At 52.3% G+C, this 19,155-nt stretch overlaps 1 protein-coding gene across 2 annotated transcripts in view; it reads left to right on the forward strand.

Annotated features, from left to right (window-relative positions):
* The window catches only part of Mark4 (microtubule affinity regulating kinase 4), a 33,377-nt gene extending 15,109 nt beyond the window's left edge, over positions 1–18,268 (forward strand). The window contains exons 8-18 of one of the 2 annotated variants that reach the window (XM_021166828.3): positions 7–243; positions 5,769–5,888; positions 6,265–6,364; positions 8,635–8,744; positions 8,840–8,999; positions 9,784–10,001; positions 11,443–11,546; positions 13,780–14,058; positions 14,199–14,278; positions 15,236–15,280; positions 16,959–18,268. In XM_021166828.3, coding sequence (XP_021022487.1) covers positions 7–243; positions 5,769–5,888; positions 6,265–6,364; positions 8,635–8,744; positions 8,840–8,999; positions 9,784–10,001; positions 11,443–11,546; positions 13,780–14,058; positions 14,199–14,278; positions 15,236–15,280; positions 16,959–17,023 — 1,518 coding nt within the window. In that variant the 3' untranslated portion in view covers positions 17,024–18,268. The remainder of the gene's footprint in view (positions 1–6; positions 244–5,768; positions 5,889–6,264; positions 6,365–8,634; positions 8,745–8,839; positions 9,000–9,783; positions 10,002–11,442; positions 11,547–13,779; positions 14,059–14,198; positions 14,279–15,235; positions 15,281–16,958) is intronic. The other variant, XM_021166827.3, reaches the window with a different exon arrangement.
* The last annotated feature ends 887 nt before the right edge of the window (positions 18,269–19,155 follow it).

Below are 19,155 nucleotides of genomic sequence, written 5' to 3' on the forward strand. Positions count from 1 at the left end.
TCTCAGGCTGAAAACCTGTTGCTAGATGCCGAGGCCAACATCAAAATCGCCGACTTCGGCTTCAGCAATGAGTTCACGCTGGGCTCCAAGCTGGACACCTTCTGTGGGAGCCCCCCATACGCCGCCCCAGAGCTGTTCCAGGGCAAGAAGTATGATGGGCCAGAGGTGGACATCTGGAGCCTGGGTGTCATCCTGTACACGCTGGTCAGCGGTTCCCTGCCCTTTGATGGGCACAACCTCAAGGTGCCAGGGATGGAGTGGGCAGGATCAGATGGGACTGAGGTCATGTGGTCAGATGAGGAACTGGGGTGGCTCTGGTGCCCACTGCCCCGGTATGGCTGGCACTGTTGGGCCCCAAGCTGTGAGCTGAACAGCTGGTGGATTTTGGTTCTAATATTGACCTGCTCTGGGGGAAAAAAATCATTAGAAATTTCTGGGTCATGCCCCATTTAAGGCTTTTCAGATCCAATGCATGTAAGAGAGACAGAAACATGGCAGGAGGGGTGGGCGAGCCCCACAAGCAGTGACAGAAGGCAGGGTTTCATTTCTGTGCAGTGCCCAGATTAGGGAAATCCACAGAAAGTGGGGGCAGACTAGTGCTTGCTTAACGTTAGGATGGGGGAGGGGGAGCTGGGTTCAGATAAACCGCTCAGGGATTTTGCTGATGGGGATGGAACTAAAGCCAAGTAAGTACTCTACCACTGAGCCACACTCCCAGCCCCTCACTGGGGGATTCTAGGCAGGGGCTCTACCACTGAGCCACACCCCCAGCCCCTCACTGGGGGATTCTAGGCAGGGGCTCTACCACTGAGCCACACCCCCAGCCCCTCACTGGGGGATTCTAGGCAGGGGCTCTACCACTGAGCCACACTCCCAGCCCCTCACTGGGGGATTCTAGGCAGGGGCTCTACCACTGAGCCACACCCCCAGCCCCTCACTGGGGGATTCTAGGCAGGGGCTCTACCACTGAGCCACACCCCCAGCCCCTCACTGGGGGATTCTAGGCAGGGGCTCTACCACTGAGCCACACTCCCAGCCCCTCACTGGGGGATTCTAGGCAGGGGCTCTACCACTGAGCCACGCCCGCAGCCCCTCACTGGGGGATTCTAGGCAGGGGCTCTCCCACTGAGCCACGCCCCCAGCCCCTCACTGGGGGATTCTAGGCAGGGGCTCTACCACTGAGCCACACCCCCCCAACTTTCTCAAGTATTCTTAAGTATTCTTTTAAAATGATAAAACATATATTCTGAAACTAGTAGTGAAAATAATTGTGTACTCACCAGAATCACTCAAACTTTTCAGAATTGTGAATTTAATTTTTTTTTCTTTTGTTCCTTCTCTGTATTGAATGGGACCAGCCTGTCATTTTTGCACTGGAAGGGGTTGAGGCAGGGAGATAGCAAATTCAAGGCCAGTGTGGGCATCTTAGTGACACCCAGTCCCCAAAGGAAAGTCCAAGGGAGCTGGGACTGTAGCTCAGTGGGCAGGACGCCCTGGGTTTAGCCGTTGCACCACCAAACAAAGAAAAAGCCCACAGAAAGACTGCATCCGCATTTGGTGGATTATCTATGGTAGATCCAGGCAGAAAACAAAGGGAGTGAGCAAATAGAACATCGTTATCAGTCGAGGCCTGGGGCTCGGTGCTCAGAGGAACACAGACCCAGATAACTGGGAGTTACTGGGAAGTGTGGGGTGTGTGTCTTCAACTTGACTGGAAGGTGGGTTTCATTTTTCTTTTGATGTTCTTGCTTTGAAACATTGCCAGTACATGGACAAGTTGCAGGGATAGAATAGAGACACCCAGTACTTCTCAGGAGGCCATGCTGGCTGACATCCAGCCCAGAGCTGTCTCCGTATGCACGTCGTCCTGTCTTTATTGATGGACCACCGGACAGTTCAGTGTAGACACTGTGTCCTTTGGTCCCTAAGGACTACGGTGGTTATCTCCTGAGACTAGAAACATTTTCCTGTGGCCGGTCACACACAGGAAATGTAACGTTGAAACAGTGCTGGCCTCCACCCTAGGCCAGTTAGACATTATTTGTCTCAGGAATATTGACTCATGCCCCCCCCAGCCCCTCACTGGGGGATTTTAGGCAGGGACTCTACCACTGAGCCACACCCCAGCCCCTCACTGGGGGACTCAGTGATTTGACTTGTGGCTGGCTTCAGGTCACTTATTTTTCAGCATGTCCCCCAAAGGGTAGATACTGGAGGAATTCCTTAGCTGCTCCTGTGCCAGGAAGTATTGGCTACCACAGGAGAGGACGTAACATAATGAGGCAGGAAATACCTTTCTCTTTTTGTACCAGGATGAAGGGTACCCTTTGACCTTGTGTCAACCCGTCCTTTAATTAAAGACCCTGACACTATAACCTTCTGTATAACAGCAGCCCTCACGCTTGCTGAGGCTAAACTGTGAGGCACTTGAAGTGTCCTTCAGTACAGAGAGAATGGCTTTTTGTTGTTGTTGTTTGTTTGTTTGTTTGTTTTTGAGACAGGGTTTCTCTGTTTAGCCCTGGCTGTCCTGGAACTCACTCTGTAGACCAGAAATCCACCTGCCTCTGCCTCCCAAGTGCTGGGATTAAAGGCGTGCGCTACCACTGCCTGGCGAGAATGGCTTTTATAGTGGAATAACCTTTGTGAACTTCCAGCATGAGGCTAAGACCTTTTCCAAGGGTCTGGCTAATAGTTCAGCTGCCCCAGGCACTTGCTGTGCCCTGTTGTGCTGGTGTCTGCAGTTCAGTCATGTTGTTTTATTTTTTTTTTCTATTTGCATGTTGTTAATTATTTATGTGTTTGCTCAGAACAAATGTTGTGAGGCCAGAAAAGGGCATTGGATCCCCTGGGACTGGAGTCAAAGATGGAAGGTTGTGAGCTGCCTAATGTGGGTGCTGGGAATCGAACTTAGGTACCTTGCAAAAGCAGCAATTGCCATAGGCCACTCTGTCCGTCTCTCCAGCTCTGTGTCCTCTTGTGTGTGTGTGGATGCATGAAGAGGCCTGAGGTTACTGTTGGAGATCTTCCTCTCTTTCACCTTATCAGTGAGGCTAGGCCCCTCAGCCACACATGTGTCTGGTCTTCCTGGCTATCTTGCTTTGGTGACAACATCTCTGTCTTCAAGGCTGGACCAAGAGGAGTCCACCGTGCTCACCTGGCATTTTGGTGGGATTTAGGTGTCTGGATTCCTGTCCTAATGCATGCCTGTCAGGCATTTACAGCTGAGCCGTCCTCACAGCTCTCTGTGAGCTCAAACGTTCTCTGTGAATACCTCAGGCAAGTCCCTTCTTGAACCTGTGTCTCTAACCTGTGGAAGTGGAGGTGTGCATTGCCAGTGTCCATGTGAGGGGATGGACAGGTAGCTAAGAGCACTTGCTGTTCTTCTAGAGAACCCAAGTTTGACTCCCAGAGCCGAAGGCTCGCAACTCCCATAACTCCAGCTGCAGGGGATCTAGCGCCCTGTCTCAGTCAGGGTTCAGGGGATCTAGCGCCCTGTCTCAGTCGTCAGGGTTTCTATTCCTGGACAAAACATTCTGACCAAGAAGCAAGTTGGGGAGGAAAGGGTTTATTCAGCTTACATTTCCACATCGCTGTTCATCACTGAAGAAAGTCAGGACTGGAACTCAAGCAGGTCAGGAAACAGGAGCTGATGCAGAGCCATGGAGGGATGTTCTTTACTAGCTTGCTATGCTTGTTCACACTTCTCTTCATAAGACTTAACCAGAGAACGAAGTCTCTGCTCGGCTTTTTGGAAACTTCCTTTGACAGTGCAATTAATCCGAGTCTCTTCACCTTAGCCTCAGGCAGACTTTTCAGACAAGGGCAAAAAGTAGCCACACTCTTCACCAAAATACCACAAAAACAGTCTTTATGCCACATTCTGAAATTCTTCTCCTTTGAAATCTCTTGGGCCAGGTCAACACAGTTCAAATTACTCCCAGCAACAAAGTCTTCCATATTCCTACTAGGATGACCCATTAAGCCCCATTTAAAGCATTCCACTGAGTTCCAAATCCAAAGTCCAAAAATCCACATTCTTTCAAATAAAAGCATGGTCAGGCCTATCACAGCAATACCCCACTCCCAGTACCAACTTCTGTCTTAGTTAGGGTTTTACTACTGTGAACAGACACCATGACCACGGCAAGTCTTATAAAAAACATTTAATTGGGGCTGGCTTACAGGTTCAGAGGTTCAGTCCATTATTATCAAGGTGAGAGCATGGCAGTATCCAGGCAGGCATGGCACAGGAGGAGCTGAGAGTTCTACGTCTTCATCCAAAGGCTGCTAGTGGAAGACTGACTTCCCAGGCAACTAGGGTGAGGGTCTTAAGCCCACACCCACAGTAACACACCCATTCCAACCAGGTCACACCTATTCCAACAAGGCCACACCTCCAAATGGTGCCACTCCCTGGTCTAAGAATATACAAACCATGACACGCCCTCTTCTGCCTTCTGTGGGCAGTACACACACAAGCCTAGATAGACATATAACTTTTTAAAAATGTTTATAAAAGGAGTATCTTGTGGGCTGGAGAGATGACTCAGTAGTTGAAAGCACTGTCTGCTCTTCCAGAGGACCCAGATTCAGTTCCCAGCACCCACAGGGCAGCTTACAATTGTCTGTACCTCCATGTCCAGGGGACCCTCACACAGACATACATGCAGGCCAGACACCAATGCATGTAAAAGAAAGAAATACAAATAATAAACACCAAGTCTGGTGGCTTCTAGCTTTGGGAGGCTGAACCTGGGGGATTGTGAGTTCACGGGTCGTCCCGTCTGTGTAACAAGACCCATTCTCCCAAACTCCAGGGTAAAGAAACACATGAAGATGATTTTTGGAACAACATGGCTGCTTGGGAGAGAGACACTGGGTGGGGGCAGTGGTGGGCCCTTCACACTGTAAGCCTGTCTTCACATGCTGACCGCTCTGTAGATGAGCGTGTGCCTTTCTTTGGTAGAGCGCGTGCCTAGCCCGCAGGAAACCCTAGGTTCCGTCCCCACCATTGCATTAATGGGCTGTGATGTCTCATGCCTCCAATCCCAGCACTCCAGAGACAGAGGCAAAATGGTCGAGTTCAAGGTCATCCTTGGCTATGCAGCAGGTTTGAGGCTAGCCTGGGCTATGTGAGATTCTGTCTTCTAAATCTGGAGGCAGGGGGAAAAGTTAGTCTATTAAAAGAAACTTCAGGCTGCGAAGGGTTAGGGTTAGGATCGGGGAGGCAGAAGCAGAGATGGACAGATCTTGTGAGTTTGAGACCAGCCTGATCTATAGAGCGAATTTTGGGACAGCCAGGGCTATGCAGTGAGACCCTGTCTGAATTTTTTTTTCTTTCAATTAAAAAAAAAAAAACAAACTAGAAATTTTAAGGGTAAGGGTCTTAGGAACATGCTTGGCTGATGGCCTGTGAAGCCAAGGGAAATCCCTCCATTCTTTCCCCAAGCTCCGTATAACCTGGGCATGGGGGCTCACGCTGTCATCCCAGGATTTTTGAAGTGAATCGCAGGGCAGGTGGAGGCTCTTTTCCATGAGACCCTGTCTCAAAGCAGGGGAGAGAGGAAGACTTTAAAGTGGCTGGCCTTAGGGTGCCTCCTTTCCACCGATGAGAAAGTGTGGCCAGGAAGGCAGAGCTAAGGTTTTCTTAGTATATTGGGGCTGGAACATCCATCACCTAATCTGATCTTTCAGAAAGGTCTGGATATGGCTGGCTGTCGGGTGAGCCCTGTCTGCAGGGGTGAGCATGCCCTGTCCTGTTCTTGCAGGAGCTGCGGGAGCGAGTCCTCAGAGGAAAGTACCGGGTCCCCTTCTACATGTCTACAGACTGCGAGAGCATTCTGCGGAGATTTCTGGTGCTGAACCCCGCAAAACGCTGTACTCTGGAGGTGAGCCCTCTCCTGGGACCCTCTGTGCTCTTCCTGTCACCTGATCCCTGTGGCTCCATCCCTCCCGCCTGGCTGGGATCAGCTCTGAGTGGAGGCAGTCAGCAAGGAGGAGGTTCCTGGATGGTCCCTGCCATGTCAGTAATTAAGCTAATGAGCTCTTAGGATGATTACAGGGTGCTGGGGACCCAGATGATGCGGAGGAGGAGGAGGGTGGTAAGAAAGGCTGTGGCGGGGTGGGACGGCTGGCTAGGTCTCCACAAGCTCTCAGTTTTGGGGGTGGTAGGCTCGGCGGGGAGTCCCCCTTGGAGGATGGGAAGCTCTGTGCCCTGTGCTGGCACCTTCCCTTCCTTCTCATATCTGTCTCCCTTTTCCTCAGCAAATCATGAAAGACAAATGGATCAACATCGGCTATGAGGGTGAGGAGCTGAAGCCATACACGGAACCCGAGGAGGACTTCGGGGACACCAAGAGAATTGGTGAGGGTCAAGGAAGCAGGTGCTTCTGGCTCAGGGGTCAGTGCCACAGAGCCGAGGCTGGTGGCCATTGCCTCTGCTCACCACTGAGCTAGGGAGAGTAGTTGAGGAATGTTCGAGCTGTGTGACCCTGAGCGAGTGTTTTCCCTTTCTGTGCGTCTAGGAAATAGCAATATACACACAGGCCAGCTCAGAGCTGTACAAATTAGGGGAGGAAGCTGATCTACTTATGTACTTATGACTAGAATCCCCCAGTGGGAGTCTGGGGGTGTGGCTCAGTGGTAGAGCCCCTGCCTAGAATCCCCCAGTGAGGGGCTGGGGGCGTGGCTCAGTGGTAGAGCCCCTGCCTAGAATCCCCCAATGAGGGGCTGGGGTGTGGCTCAGTGGTAGGGCATTTACCTCCCTACCTGCTGGGTAAATGCTGATGCCTGACACAATGGAGCTTCAACTTTGAGGGCTAAAAAGACAAATCACTGGGGCTAGAAAAATGGCTCAGCAATTAAGAGTCCTAACTGCTCTTCCAGAGGACCCAGGTTTGATTCCCAGTACCCACATGGTGGCTCACAATAACTGCAGTCCCAGGAATGCAGGTTGTGTACAGGTAAACATGCAGGCAAGGCATCCACATGCATTGAATAAATAAATAACTCATTACAGTTGAAATCCACCCAGAATGCCAGCGTGTGCCTGTAATCCAAGCATTTGGGGTCGTCCTCAATTACGTAGCAGTGCCAAAGCTTGAGCAACCTGAGATAGATCCTGCATAAAACAAAACAAACAAATAAATCTAAGACCCTTCTGTTCCACGGCTGAATCAATGGACCAACATAGGAATCTGTCCACACGGTCAGCTTTCATAATTTGCAATAGAAAGTACCAGGATAATAATTATACTTTCAGTCGGGCAGTGGTAGTGCACGCCTTTAATCCCAGCACTTGGGAGGCAGAGGCAGGTGGATTTCTGAGTTCGAGGCCAGTCTGGTCTACAGACTGAGTTCCAGGACAGCCAGGGCTAAACAGAGAAACCCTGTCTCGAAAAAAACCCAACCCCCCTGCCAAAAAAAAATATATATATATATATACACACACATACATACATACATACATACACACACACACTTTCAGGCTGGGATGTGGCTCAGGGGAAGAGCCCCTGCTGTGGGTTGCCCTGATGCTATTTTCTGATGTTAATGTTGCTTCCTCAGGAGGGGCTGCCCTCCACTGCGCAGTCACTCATCCTTGGATCTTTTGCCCATTTTAACTGGACAAATAAAGGCTAGAACCTGTGGTTGGGCTGGGGAAGTAAAAGGTGGGACAGGAAGTCTGAAAGAGAGGAAGAGAGCGAGGAGGGAGGAAGAGGAAGAGGAAGATGGAACAGAATTGTGTGGCTGGGAGAAATTGTAAGTAGCAAGGGTCTCATAGCTGGGGAATAGGTTGGTGTGGTGAAAGAGCTGCCCAGTCTAGGCTTAAAACTTATAAATGTGATAACTGGAGTGTGTGTGTTTTTATACAGATTTATCAGGGATGAAAATTACTATAACAAGCCCCTGCCTAGAATCCCCCAGTGAGGGGCTGGGGGTGTGGCTCAGTGGTAGAGCCCCTACCTAGAATCCCCCAGTGAGGGGCTGGGGGCGTGGCTCAGTGGTAGAGCCCTGCCTAGAATCCCCCAAGGAGGGGCTGGGAGCGTGGCTCAGTGGTAGAGCCCCTACCTAGAATCCCCCAGTGAGGGGCTGGGGTGTGGCTCAGTGGTAGAGCCCCTGCCTAGAATCCCCCAGTGAGGGGCTGGGGGCGTGGCTCAGTGGTAGAGCCCCTGCCTAGAATCCCCCAGTGAGGGGCTGGGGGCGTGGCTCAGTGGTAGAGCCCCTGCCTAGAATCCCCCAGTGAGGGGCTGGGGGCGTGGCTCAGTGGTAGAGCCCCTGCCTAGAATCCCCCAGGGAGGGGCTGGGGTGTGACATCTTATGACTGTTCTGATGCTATCAGTGATGCCTTAGGGGTGGAACTTTTTGACTTTTCAAAACTTGGTGGCATGTGTGTTGATCCATCCAGTGTCCTTTGAGGCTTGAACAATGATTGGCCCGACCTGGGTCACATCCCTACCCTGGGCAGGAGCAGGCAGGGGTTAGCAAACTGGTCTTATTCCGGAAGGAATATTCTTCGAAGAAACCCTGTATCTGCTGGCAGATTGGAGAAGGGCAGACACTACTGAGAGGCACAGGGGGTGGAAGGGACAGCCTGGGAAAGGACACTGACCCTTCTCTCCATCCATCTCCCAGAGGTGATGGTGGGTATGGGCTACACACGGGAAGAAATCAAAGAGGCCTTGACCAACCAGAAGTACAACGAGGTGACCGCCACCTACCTCCTGCTGGGCAGGAAGACTGAGGTCAGAGGTCATGGGGCCTCAGGCCTTGGGTGGAGGGACTTGGGGCCAGCCGCTTGGACAGAAGGCTGAGGTGCCTTGCGTGTTTTCTCTTGTAGGAGGGTGGGGACCGGGGTGCCCCAGGGCTGGCCCTGGCACGGGTGCGGGCGCCCAGCGACACCACCAATGGGACAAGCTCCAGCAAAGGCAGCAGCCACAACAAAGGGCAACGGGCTTCTTCCTCCACCTACCACCGCCAGCGCCGTCACAGTGACTTCTGTGAGTGTCCCAATCCCGGAAGTATAGCCCAGCCTTGACTGGCAATCAGAAGCTATCTAGAGCTAACTACAGATGCCAGGGAAATGGTTGTAGCAGTGAAGTTGAGATCTTACTAGATAATCCAGACCAGCCTCAAATTCATCATCCTCCTGCCTCAGCCTTTCTGGTGCTGGGTTGACAGGTGGGCATGTCACCTGGCTGGAGAGGAGTGACTCACACAGGGAGGGATGCTAGGTGTATTATATGGGTGCCAGGAATTGAACCTGGGTCCCCTGAGCCAACTCTTTAGTACCTGGACAGCTTGGACTGCTTGAGAGTTTGCCTCACATGTAACCTGGATCCTGAGGCAGGCTCAGAAAGGGTTAACCTTGGCAAAGCTAGGGCACAGGACTCCACTTACAGTGTGGCTGCTGAGAGCCTGCCTTCTTGTCAACTCCATAGTGATGTGGGGTGTGGTTTCTGTGGGAGTCTGGTACTTAGTTTCTTTACTGTTGCTGTGGGAAAATATTCTCAGGAGAGCAGTTTAAGGAAGACCAAGTTTGTTTAACTCAGGGGTTACTGTCATGAAGATGTCACAGCCGCAAGAGCTGGTCACAGGAGACACAGCCATAAATACATGCATGAGTGGGCATTAAACAAGGACTCACTATGTAGCCCTGGCTAGCCTGGTTGCACTCTGTATAGACCAGACTTGCCTGGAAAGAAACTGCAGCTATTGTGAAGTGTCCTAAGGTTCTTGTGTCTCTATTGACCCCAGCTCTAACTGGTCCCATCCCTCCATCAGGTGGCCCGTCCCCTGCCCCGCTGCACCCGAAGCGCAGCCCAACCAGCACGGGAGACACGGAGCTCAAAGAAGAGCGGCTGCCGGGTCGGAAAGCGAGCTGCAGTGCAGTGGGCAGTGGAAGTCGAGGCTTGCCCCCCTCCAGCCCCATGGTCAGCAGTGCCCACAACCCCAATAAGGCAGAGATCCCCGAGCGGCGGAAGGACAGCACTAGCACCCCTGTGAGTGGCCTGGGCTGGGGTTGGGGGGTGGGGGGAATGGATGCGGTCCCCACTCCATTACTGAGGTCCTGCCCTCAGCCCCAAAGCATGCCCTGGGCCTCTCAGATAGTTCATGTATTTAACAAGCATTTAATATGTGTGCATACACACACACACACACACACACACATGCACTTGCCTCTCACCACAGAAATTAACCCCTAAGCTAGGCACAGTGCTTGCTTGCCTCTAATCCCAGCTCTCAGGAGACTGAGCAGAAAAATCGTGAGTTTCAGGCCAGCCTGGACTAGAGAAATCTGTCTTAGAAAAAGATAAAAATTTAAAAAGTAGAGCTGGAGAGATGGCTCAGTGGTTAACTGCTCTTGCAGAGGTCCTGAGTTCAATTCCCAGCAACCAAACGTGGTGGCTTCCAATTATCTGTAATGGGATCCCATGCCTTTTCTGTTATGTGTGAAGTCAGCTACAGTGTACTCATGTACATAAAATAAATAATTCCCCCCCCTTTTTTTTTTTTTTTTAAAGTATGAGGAATTCTTGTTAACTTTTAAAGAATTAACCTCAGGGCTGAGAGCATAGCTCAGGCAGAGCCTAGCCCTGTAGTACCCAAAGAGGCCAGAAGAGGGTGTGTGTCCCCATCCCCCCATGGAGCTGGAGTTAACTGCAGTTGTGAGCAGCCCATGGGAGTCTGCAGGAGAAAGGAAGAAAAGGGAAAGAGGAATGGGAGTGTGGCTCAGCAGGTGGATGCTTGCCTGGTGGTGCTGGCAACGTGTACAGACCTCTCGGAGGCAGAAGGATCAGAGCTTTATTCACAGCTACATACTCAGTTCTAACCCAGCCTGGGATACATGAGACCCTGTGTCACACAAAGGAGCCAGGAAGGATTGAGCAGCCAGGAGCTCAGGGGTTAAGAGCACTGGTTGCACTCGCAGAGGATCCGGGTTCGATTCCCAGCACCCACATGGTGGCTTGCAACTGTCTTTAACTCCGATTCTAGGGGAGCTGATGCCCTCTTCTGGCCTCTTGAGGGCACTGCATGCAGGTGGTACACAGGTATATGTTCCCAGCAAAAGGCTAGTACAATAGTACAAAAGTAAAAATAAATCTTTTAAAATGGAAAAATAAGGCTAGAGGGATACTCAGAAGTTCAGAGCACTGACTGTTCTTCCAGAGGACCTGGGTTCAATTCTCAATACTTACATGGTAACACAGCTATCTATAACTCCTGTCTCAGGAGACCTAATGCCCTCTTCTGGCCTCTTTGGACACCAGGCACAAACCTGGTGGGTAGGCATGCATGCAGACAAAACACCCATACAATGAAATAACAATAATACATCTTTGGAAGAAAAAGCAAAGTATATTGTGGCAGAATACAGCAGGGTGGAAGGAGGCTGAGAGGCGTCTTCTCACCTCCTGGCCCCTCTTGGTGTGTCTCCCACAGAACAACCTCCCCCCCAGCATGATGACCCGAAGAAACACCTACGTGTGCACAGAGCGACCAGGGTCTGAGCGCCCGTCCTTGTTGCCAAATGGCAAAGAAAATAGGTATGTGAAGCAGGGGCTGGGATGAAGGGGAATGCAGAGGGTGGGTGAGCATACTTATACATGTATACACACACACACATACATACACATACAAATGTGTACACACACACACATAAACACACATAACACACATAAACACACATACACACATAAACATACATACACACACACACACACACACACTGATGATCAAAGAGGACACGTGGCGCAGCAGCATGCGCCATTCCCCACCCTGGGCAGTTCTCATCCCTGACAGTGCTCCCCCTTGGTAAAAACCAGCCAGTGGTGCTGGAAAACTGGGCCTCCCTGTCCCCCACCCATGAGCCTGGGAACCAAGAAGAGTTTTTGAGTGATCAATTTTAGAAGTAGAAACTCCAGAGCCCTGCATCATCTGGGCTGGGTGGCCCAAGAGGGACACACTTTTCAGCTGGGGTGGAGCGACCAGATCGAGCAGTTGCATGGGAAATGAGTGATCCGCCATCACTTGGCATAGCACCAAGCTCCTGAAAGTATGAGAAGGAAGGGTCAATCTTGATTACATAGCTAATTTAAGACTAGCCTGAGCTACATCCTGAGCTGAACCCTGTTTGTTTGTTGTTTTTAAAGCCAGGTGGTAGTGGCACACACCTTTAATCCCAGCTCTCAAGAGACTTGAACTCTGTGAGTTCAAGGCCAACCTAGTCTATAGAGAGAGTTCCAGGACAGCCAGGGATATACAAAGATACCTTGTCTCAAACACCTCCCCACCCCAAAAAAGCAGGTGCTGGGGCAGTGGCTAAGTTGGCAGCCCTTTTACCTGGTGTGCACAAAGCTTTGGATCTGACGCCTGTCCTACACCAGGGGAGGTGTGGAGTACCTGTACCCCCGGCACTGGGCTGGTCAATGCAGGAGGAGCAGAATTTTAAGGCCAGCTGAGGCTGTGTGAGGCTCTGTTTCCGTATAAAAAGATGCAGGCTGGAGAGACGGTCAGCAGTTAAGAGCACTGGCTGCTCTTGCAGAGGACTCAGGTTTAATTCTTAGCGCCCACATGGGTACCATCTGTAAGTCCAGTTCCAGAACATCCAGTGCCCTCTTCTGACCTCTGCAGGCGCCAGGCACACTTGATCACAGCCATGCATGTGGGCAAAACACCCATGCACACAAAAACTATCATAAAAATATGAAAGGGGAAAAACAGGGAGCGTGAATCGTCTCCATCTGGTCCAGACATAACTCCACCTACCAAGCTTTGGCGTATTATTGGCCAGCGGCCAGGGCATTCCAGGATGTAGCTATGATGTCGTAAGTGTTACAGTTTGGTGGGTGTCAGTGTGATCCTGGGACTGATCAGCACTGGGTTAAGGGGGGACATTGCACAAATGTCCCAACCTTAGTTTATCTTCTCTAAATGGGATGGGTACTAACTGTTCCTGGGTCCCATAAACCCTTACCCAGAGTTAGTAATAAGGAGATTGTTGAGTAGTTACTAAATAAAAAATAGAAATAAAAAAGTAAAAAACCTAATAATGATGCTTCATCAAGCAGCTGCCCCCTGCTTGCCCATGTCCAGCAATTGCCTAATTTCTACCAACTGCATTCTGGGTAGATCTTAATCCCTCCGTTTGCAGCTGAGAAGAAACGAGGCACCGAGAAGTTAAGTAACTTGTCCAAAGTTGCACAGCCGAGTCAAAGAGCAAGGATTCTAGAATCCTTATTTGTAATCAGCGTAAGATGGGACCTTCGAGTTCTAGACCGAGGAGAACAAGGCTAAGCTGCAGAGAAGGCCATGGACTCAATACAACGGAGGGTCAGATCTCTGAGACAGAATCCAAGAACGGGTTCCACTGAACCTTTTCATACAGGCTCGGGGTCTGAGGCCTCTGTGCCAGCTGCCAATCTCCCAGCATCACACAACAGCTGGCAACGTATTGGACGGTGGCCCGCCACCTGACTTCTTGCAGCAATGCATGCTGGGAAATGTGCTATGTGTATGACTACTACTAGCCCTGAGGATTTAGATGCCAAGAGAGAAAGCACAGGTGGACTTAGGGGAGGCATAATGGCCTCTGAGATATGGGTTGGGCTTGAGGGTCCCTGGGAAGGTACATATTGGAGGTCTAGTGTTACAACTCTGAAAACGGTCGGGTCTGGTTAGAACTTGGATGGGAGAATCTGGAACGAAAAACAATGCGAGGATCCATAATGCCCTGACAGCCTTCCGGCCCCACCGTGACTTGTCTTTCTCTGCCCACAGCTCCGGTACCTCGCGGGTACCCCCTGCCTCGCCTTCCAGTCATAGCCTGGCTCCCCCGTCAGGAGAGCGGAGCCGCCTGGCCCGGGGCTCCACCATTCGCAGCACCTTCCATGGGGGCCAGGTCCGAGACCGGCGGGCAGGGGGCGGGAGTGGCGGGGGTGTGCAGAATGGACCCCCAGCCTCACCCACGCTGGCCCACGAGGCCGCACCCCTGCCCTCCGGGCGGCCTCGCCCCACCACCAACCTCTTCACCAAGCTGACCTCCAAACTGACCCGAAGGTGAGCTGCACCAGATGTGGGGTGTGGGTGTGGGCGGGTGGAGGGGCGGGGCCTAACCTGTCTTCTCTGCTTCGCTTCCTGCACCTGACCTCTTGGTCCTCTGCACCCCCTGTCACCACTCCCACCTCCTTACCCCGCAGGGTTACCCTCGATCCCTCTAAACGGCAGAACTCTAACCGCTGTGTCTCGGGCGCCTCTCTGCCCCAGGGATCCAAAATCAGTAAGTCCCATCTCCTCTGTTCTTGATGGCTCCACCTCTTCCCGGCATGTCTGACTGTGGACACACGTGTGTACATACGTGTGTATGTGTGTGTGTGTGTCCTTGGAAGGGACCTGTAGCTGGGAACAGGGTACAGCGTCTGTATGTAGGATCGTGTTACAGCCGGGTGTAGCAGGTTTCAGCTCTACTAAGCGAGCTGGAGCAAGCCATTTAGCCTCTCTTGTTCTTCTCTGCAATGTGAAGCCAGGGATCACAGAAACTGCTTCCACGTGTGATCGTGGCAACTCAGGTCATTGCTGTGGAAAATGCTTTTGAGTGTGTCTGGTATGACTGTTATTCCTTGATAGCTACAGCCTGCCTAGCATGGCTAACAAAATGTGAACTGTGCCTACCCTCACATAGCCAACCTTCTAATCGAGGACAGAAGGTGACACACCATTAAGTTAGTGAAGTACTAACAGGAAAAGTCCTGCAGTCTCAGGCTGAGGCAGGAGGATCTCAAGTTCATGGCTAGGCAGGCTATAGAAAGAGAATTTTTCAAAAAGAATAAATGTCTTTTTGTGTGCGAGGAAGTGAAGGACAGCTGTGAATCACTAGCCCAGAATCCCCCAGGGAGGGGCCGAGGGTGTGGCTCAGCAGTTCAATGCCCGTCTGTCTCTGTTTGCGTCTGTGCCTATGTGTGTACGTTTGTGCCTTTTCTATGTAGGTGTGTCTGCCTGCCCCCTTTCTCATCTCCCAAATCCTTCAGTATCTCTCCTCCTCCTGCACTAACCATTTCTGTCTGGACCCCACTCTGGATGGAAGGGATCAAATCCAGACTACAGCTCTCTCAGCAGCTGGCAGGCAGGCGGGAGACCTGCGCCGCAGCGGGGGGCTGCCCGAGGCTGGCGGCGGTGGGATGGGGGAGGGGCTGGCTCTTGCCCAGATTTACATTTTGTTCCTTCCCAACTCTGCTAGGGTCACAGACGAACCTGAGAGAATCGGGGGACCTGAGGTCACAAGGTAAGTGAGGTTCTCTCCTGCCTGACACTGCACACCCTTTCTAAAGCCCAGTCTACTGCGCGAAAGCTAACGAGGTGGAATATTCTGGAACCTTTTCACCTGTACTGAGACTAGGTACACCTTCTCAGAGTCACCAGTGATGTGAGCCTTGTTTCACCTGCTGCCCAGAGTTCCTCCCATACCTGTGGGATTCTTATTCACTGCCTCAGGTGTAGGTAAATCTCTTCACAGTAGCTAAGGGTGTTGGTGCAGACCCAGCCAGGAAATATTCTTGAAGTCACTCCTACTGAGGTCTGCCAAAAAAAAAAGCCATAGCCTCTGTAAAAACAAATAGATATCACTGAGTCATAATAAAACGTTTTACCCAAGCTGGTCTGGTCGCACAGGTCTGCCAATCCTTGCACTTTGGACATCGGAGGCAGGAGGAATGCAATTTCAAAGCTTGCCAAGGCTACAGAGACCTCAAGACCTCAAGAGCCCCTGCCTAGAATTCCCTAGTGAGGGGCTGGGGGCATGGCTCAGTGGTAGAGCCCTGCCCAGGATTCCCCCAGTGAGGGGCTCGGGTGTGGCTCAGTGGTAGAGCCCCTGCCTAGAATCCCGCCCCCTGAGGGTCTGGGGGTGTGGCTTAGTGGTAGAGCCCCTGCCTAGAATCCCCCAGTGAGGGGCTCGGGTGTGGCTCAGTGGTAGAGCCCCTGCCTAGAATCCCGCCCCCTGAGGGTCTGGGGGTGTGGCTTAGTGGTAGAGCCCCTGCCTAGAATCCCCCAGTGAGGGGCTGGGGGCGTGGCTCAGTGGTAGAGCCCTGCCTAGAATCCCCCAGTGAGGAGCTGGGGGTGTGGCTTAGTGGTGACTGTTTACCCAGCTTGCCAGAGACTCTCAACTCCAGGCCCTACAGGATGTGTTACAGTTTGCTCTACACTGCTTAGTTCTCCAGTTTAGAATACCCTATGGAAATGTAGGACACATGTCCATATCTAAGCCAATGCCTGTGGTCAGAGTAGTCCAGAGCTCTGATTGGTCAGCTTGGTCATGTGCTCATACCTGACATACATTTATTGGTCAAAACATTAACTCTTCCAAATCAAAGAGAGATGAAGAGCTCTTCTTTGCTGTAAGACGCCTGTGAGCCACAGGGATAACACTTCCTGGCTTGGGCTACATAGAGAGGCAGAAGCAGGCAGATCTCTGTGAGTTCCAGACCAGCCTGGTCTACATAGTGACTCCCTGTTATTCTAGAGAGAGCCCTTGGGCTAAGTGAGGCTATTGGTCCCTTATGGAAATAACCAGCTCTGTTAGGAAAAGGAGCCTCGGTTAGGATGCAGCCTCAGCAGCTCTAGGGTGACCACATGCACACAAACTCCCGCCCCAAAAAATATGGAACACAGCTTGTGTGACTGTGTTGTTTGTCATCTGAGTTCATTTCTTACAGCTCTGTGCTTTAGTGGCCAGCTTTCCTCTGTTTAGGCCGTGCTATTGCTGATATGGTCTGTGAAGGAGATTACAGGAATCTCCTGGTTCCTTTCTGCCCACAGTCGGGGGGGGGGGGTGCTTAGCTGCAAGGGAGCCTGGGAAATGCAGTCTTAAGGGGCACTTCTTGTAGTCCCCGTACAGATGGTGGGGTAGAGTTGCATGCCCCTCTTCCGCCCTGTCTGATCCCTGCTCCCTGCTGTCCCTTCCTCAGTTGCCATCTACCTTGGGATAAAACGGAAACCGCCCCCAGGCTGCTCCGATTCCCCTGGAGTGTGAAGCTGACCAGCTCGCGACCTCCTGAGGCCCTGATGGCTGCCCTGCGACAGGCCACGGCGGCCGCCCGCTGCCGGTGCCGCCAGCCGCAGCCGTTCCTGCTGGCCTGCCTGCACGGGGGTGCGGGCGGGCCCGAGCCCCTGTCCCATTTCGAAGTGGAGGTGTGCCAGCTGCCCCGGCCCGGCCTCAGGGGCGTCCTCTTCCGCCGTGTGGCGGGCACCGCCCTGGCCTTCCGCACCCTTGTCACCCGCATCTCCAACGACCTCGAACTCTGAGCCACCGCCACCACTACCACCGCCACAGCCACCATCACAGCCCGGGTCCCTTCTTTCTCTGGTTCCTATCACTTCCCCAAGAGGGGAAGGGGACAGAGGAGGGGGTGCCCTGTGTCATGACTGAAGTTTCCCTGGATTAGATTGGTGGACAGAGACAGTGTGGGGACACATGACATGATAAGAGGGCTCATCGGGGGAGCTGGCACCCTCCTAGGGCCTCTGGTGGGACCCCCCTCCCCACAATCTTGTTCTTCTGCAGGGCACCTGAGGAGACTTTGGGGACAGGAGTGAGAAGGGAAACTGAGGAAATTCTCCCATTCAGGGAGAGCTGCCAGGATTAATGACTGGAGACAGAACTTGGGGGGTTCAGGGAGTTGGGGGAGTCACAGACAGGAACCTTCCCCTCCCTCCCCCTTATGATCGAGCCTCCTTCATGCCCCAGGCTGGCGCGGGGCACTTTGTACAAATCCGTGTATATACTCCTGTCCCTCTGCAGAGGTCTCTCGGGGAGCTGCTGCTGCCGCCTCTGATTTTTAAGTTATTGCCCCGCCCCTTCTGTCAGCTCCTCATCTGCAGCCTGTTACTCAATAAACAGTAGGAGTCCCTCCAACCCCGACCTCCTCCCTGGCCGACCTGGGGTTTCCCTTCCCAGCCCTTGGCCTGCAGGTGAGCCAGGGAGCTGGGGACTTGACCCCGACCTGTGGTTCTGCTTGCTGAGCCTTTGTTATCTCATCTGCAGAATGGGAACAGTGGGGTTGGAGGATGGGTCAAGGATGACTATGGAAGAGGGCAGAACAGAGCTCAGCCTCTTCCATGAGGCCCCAGCCTTCTGTGACACCCTCCTCTTGGCCACTCACTCCCCTCTGCCATATTACACTGGACCCAGAGCCTCTTCCTATTCCAGTAATACATGTATTCAATAAACAATCAATGACTGGTGCCGACTCCACGCTAGGCCCAGTTCTGGACATAAGAGACGTACAGAGTCCGTCTGTGGGGAAGGGGCTGGAAGTGACCAGAACCCTGGATGTCCCTGAGGGTAAAACTGAGGGTTCAGGAGGAAGTTCCATGGGTTGTGGCAAAGTTGGTACAGTGCTTGCCTGATAAGGGGGATGGGACCCTACTTTTGCAAAAACCATTTGGATCTGGCCCGTGATCCCAGCACACAGGAAGCAGAGGAAGGATCAGGGCCATTCTGGGATATATAGTGTTGAGGCCACCCTGAGATACATGAAAGGGTCATCTCCCCCAAAAATGGCTTTTACAAAAACCTGCCGGCAATGAATGGAAGTTGAGCAGACTTTCCGTTTGTCCTCTCAAATGTCCACCTGTCTGGCTTTTGATTCTTAAAAACACCAGGCTCATCTCACTTTGTAGCCCAAGCTGGCTTTGAACTTGCAAACAGTATCCTCTGCAAGGACAGCCCCAGCCCCGCCTTCACAGGACCTACATCCCAGAAGAGGGCAGTAGGGAGCCGGCCAGTGGTGGAACACACCTTTAATCCCAGCACTTGGGAGGCAAAGGCAGGTGGATCTCTGTGAGTTCGAGGACAGCCTGATGTACAGAGTGAGTTCCAGGACAGCCAGGGCTACTCAGCAAAACCCTGTCTAAAAAAAAAAAAAAAGAGCAAGAGTTGCAGGTTGATGGGCGCTGGAGGAAGGTGTGGGGGTGTGGTTGGCAGCAGGTACACAGGGAGGGGCTCAGGCAAAACAGTTGTGGTACCAACAGTGATTAAACGTTCTGAGTCTCTGTCCACACTCATGGCTGTGAGTGAGGCTGGGACCAGCAGTGATTTCTTCAAGCAGGGATGCCCAGGATCTGGCAAGCTATCTTTGTCACTTAACCTCTATCTTAGTCATC

The sequence above is a fragment of the Mus caroli genome, unplaced genomic scaffold, assembly GCF_978045245.1.
Source record: "Mus caroli unplaced genomic scaffold, Mus_caroli_1 scaffold_8, whole genome shotgun sequence".
NCBI classification, from domain to species: domain Eukaryota; kingdom Metazoa; phylum Chordata; class Mammalia; order Rodentia; family Muridae; genus Mus; species Mus caroli.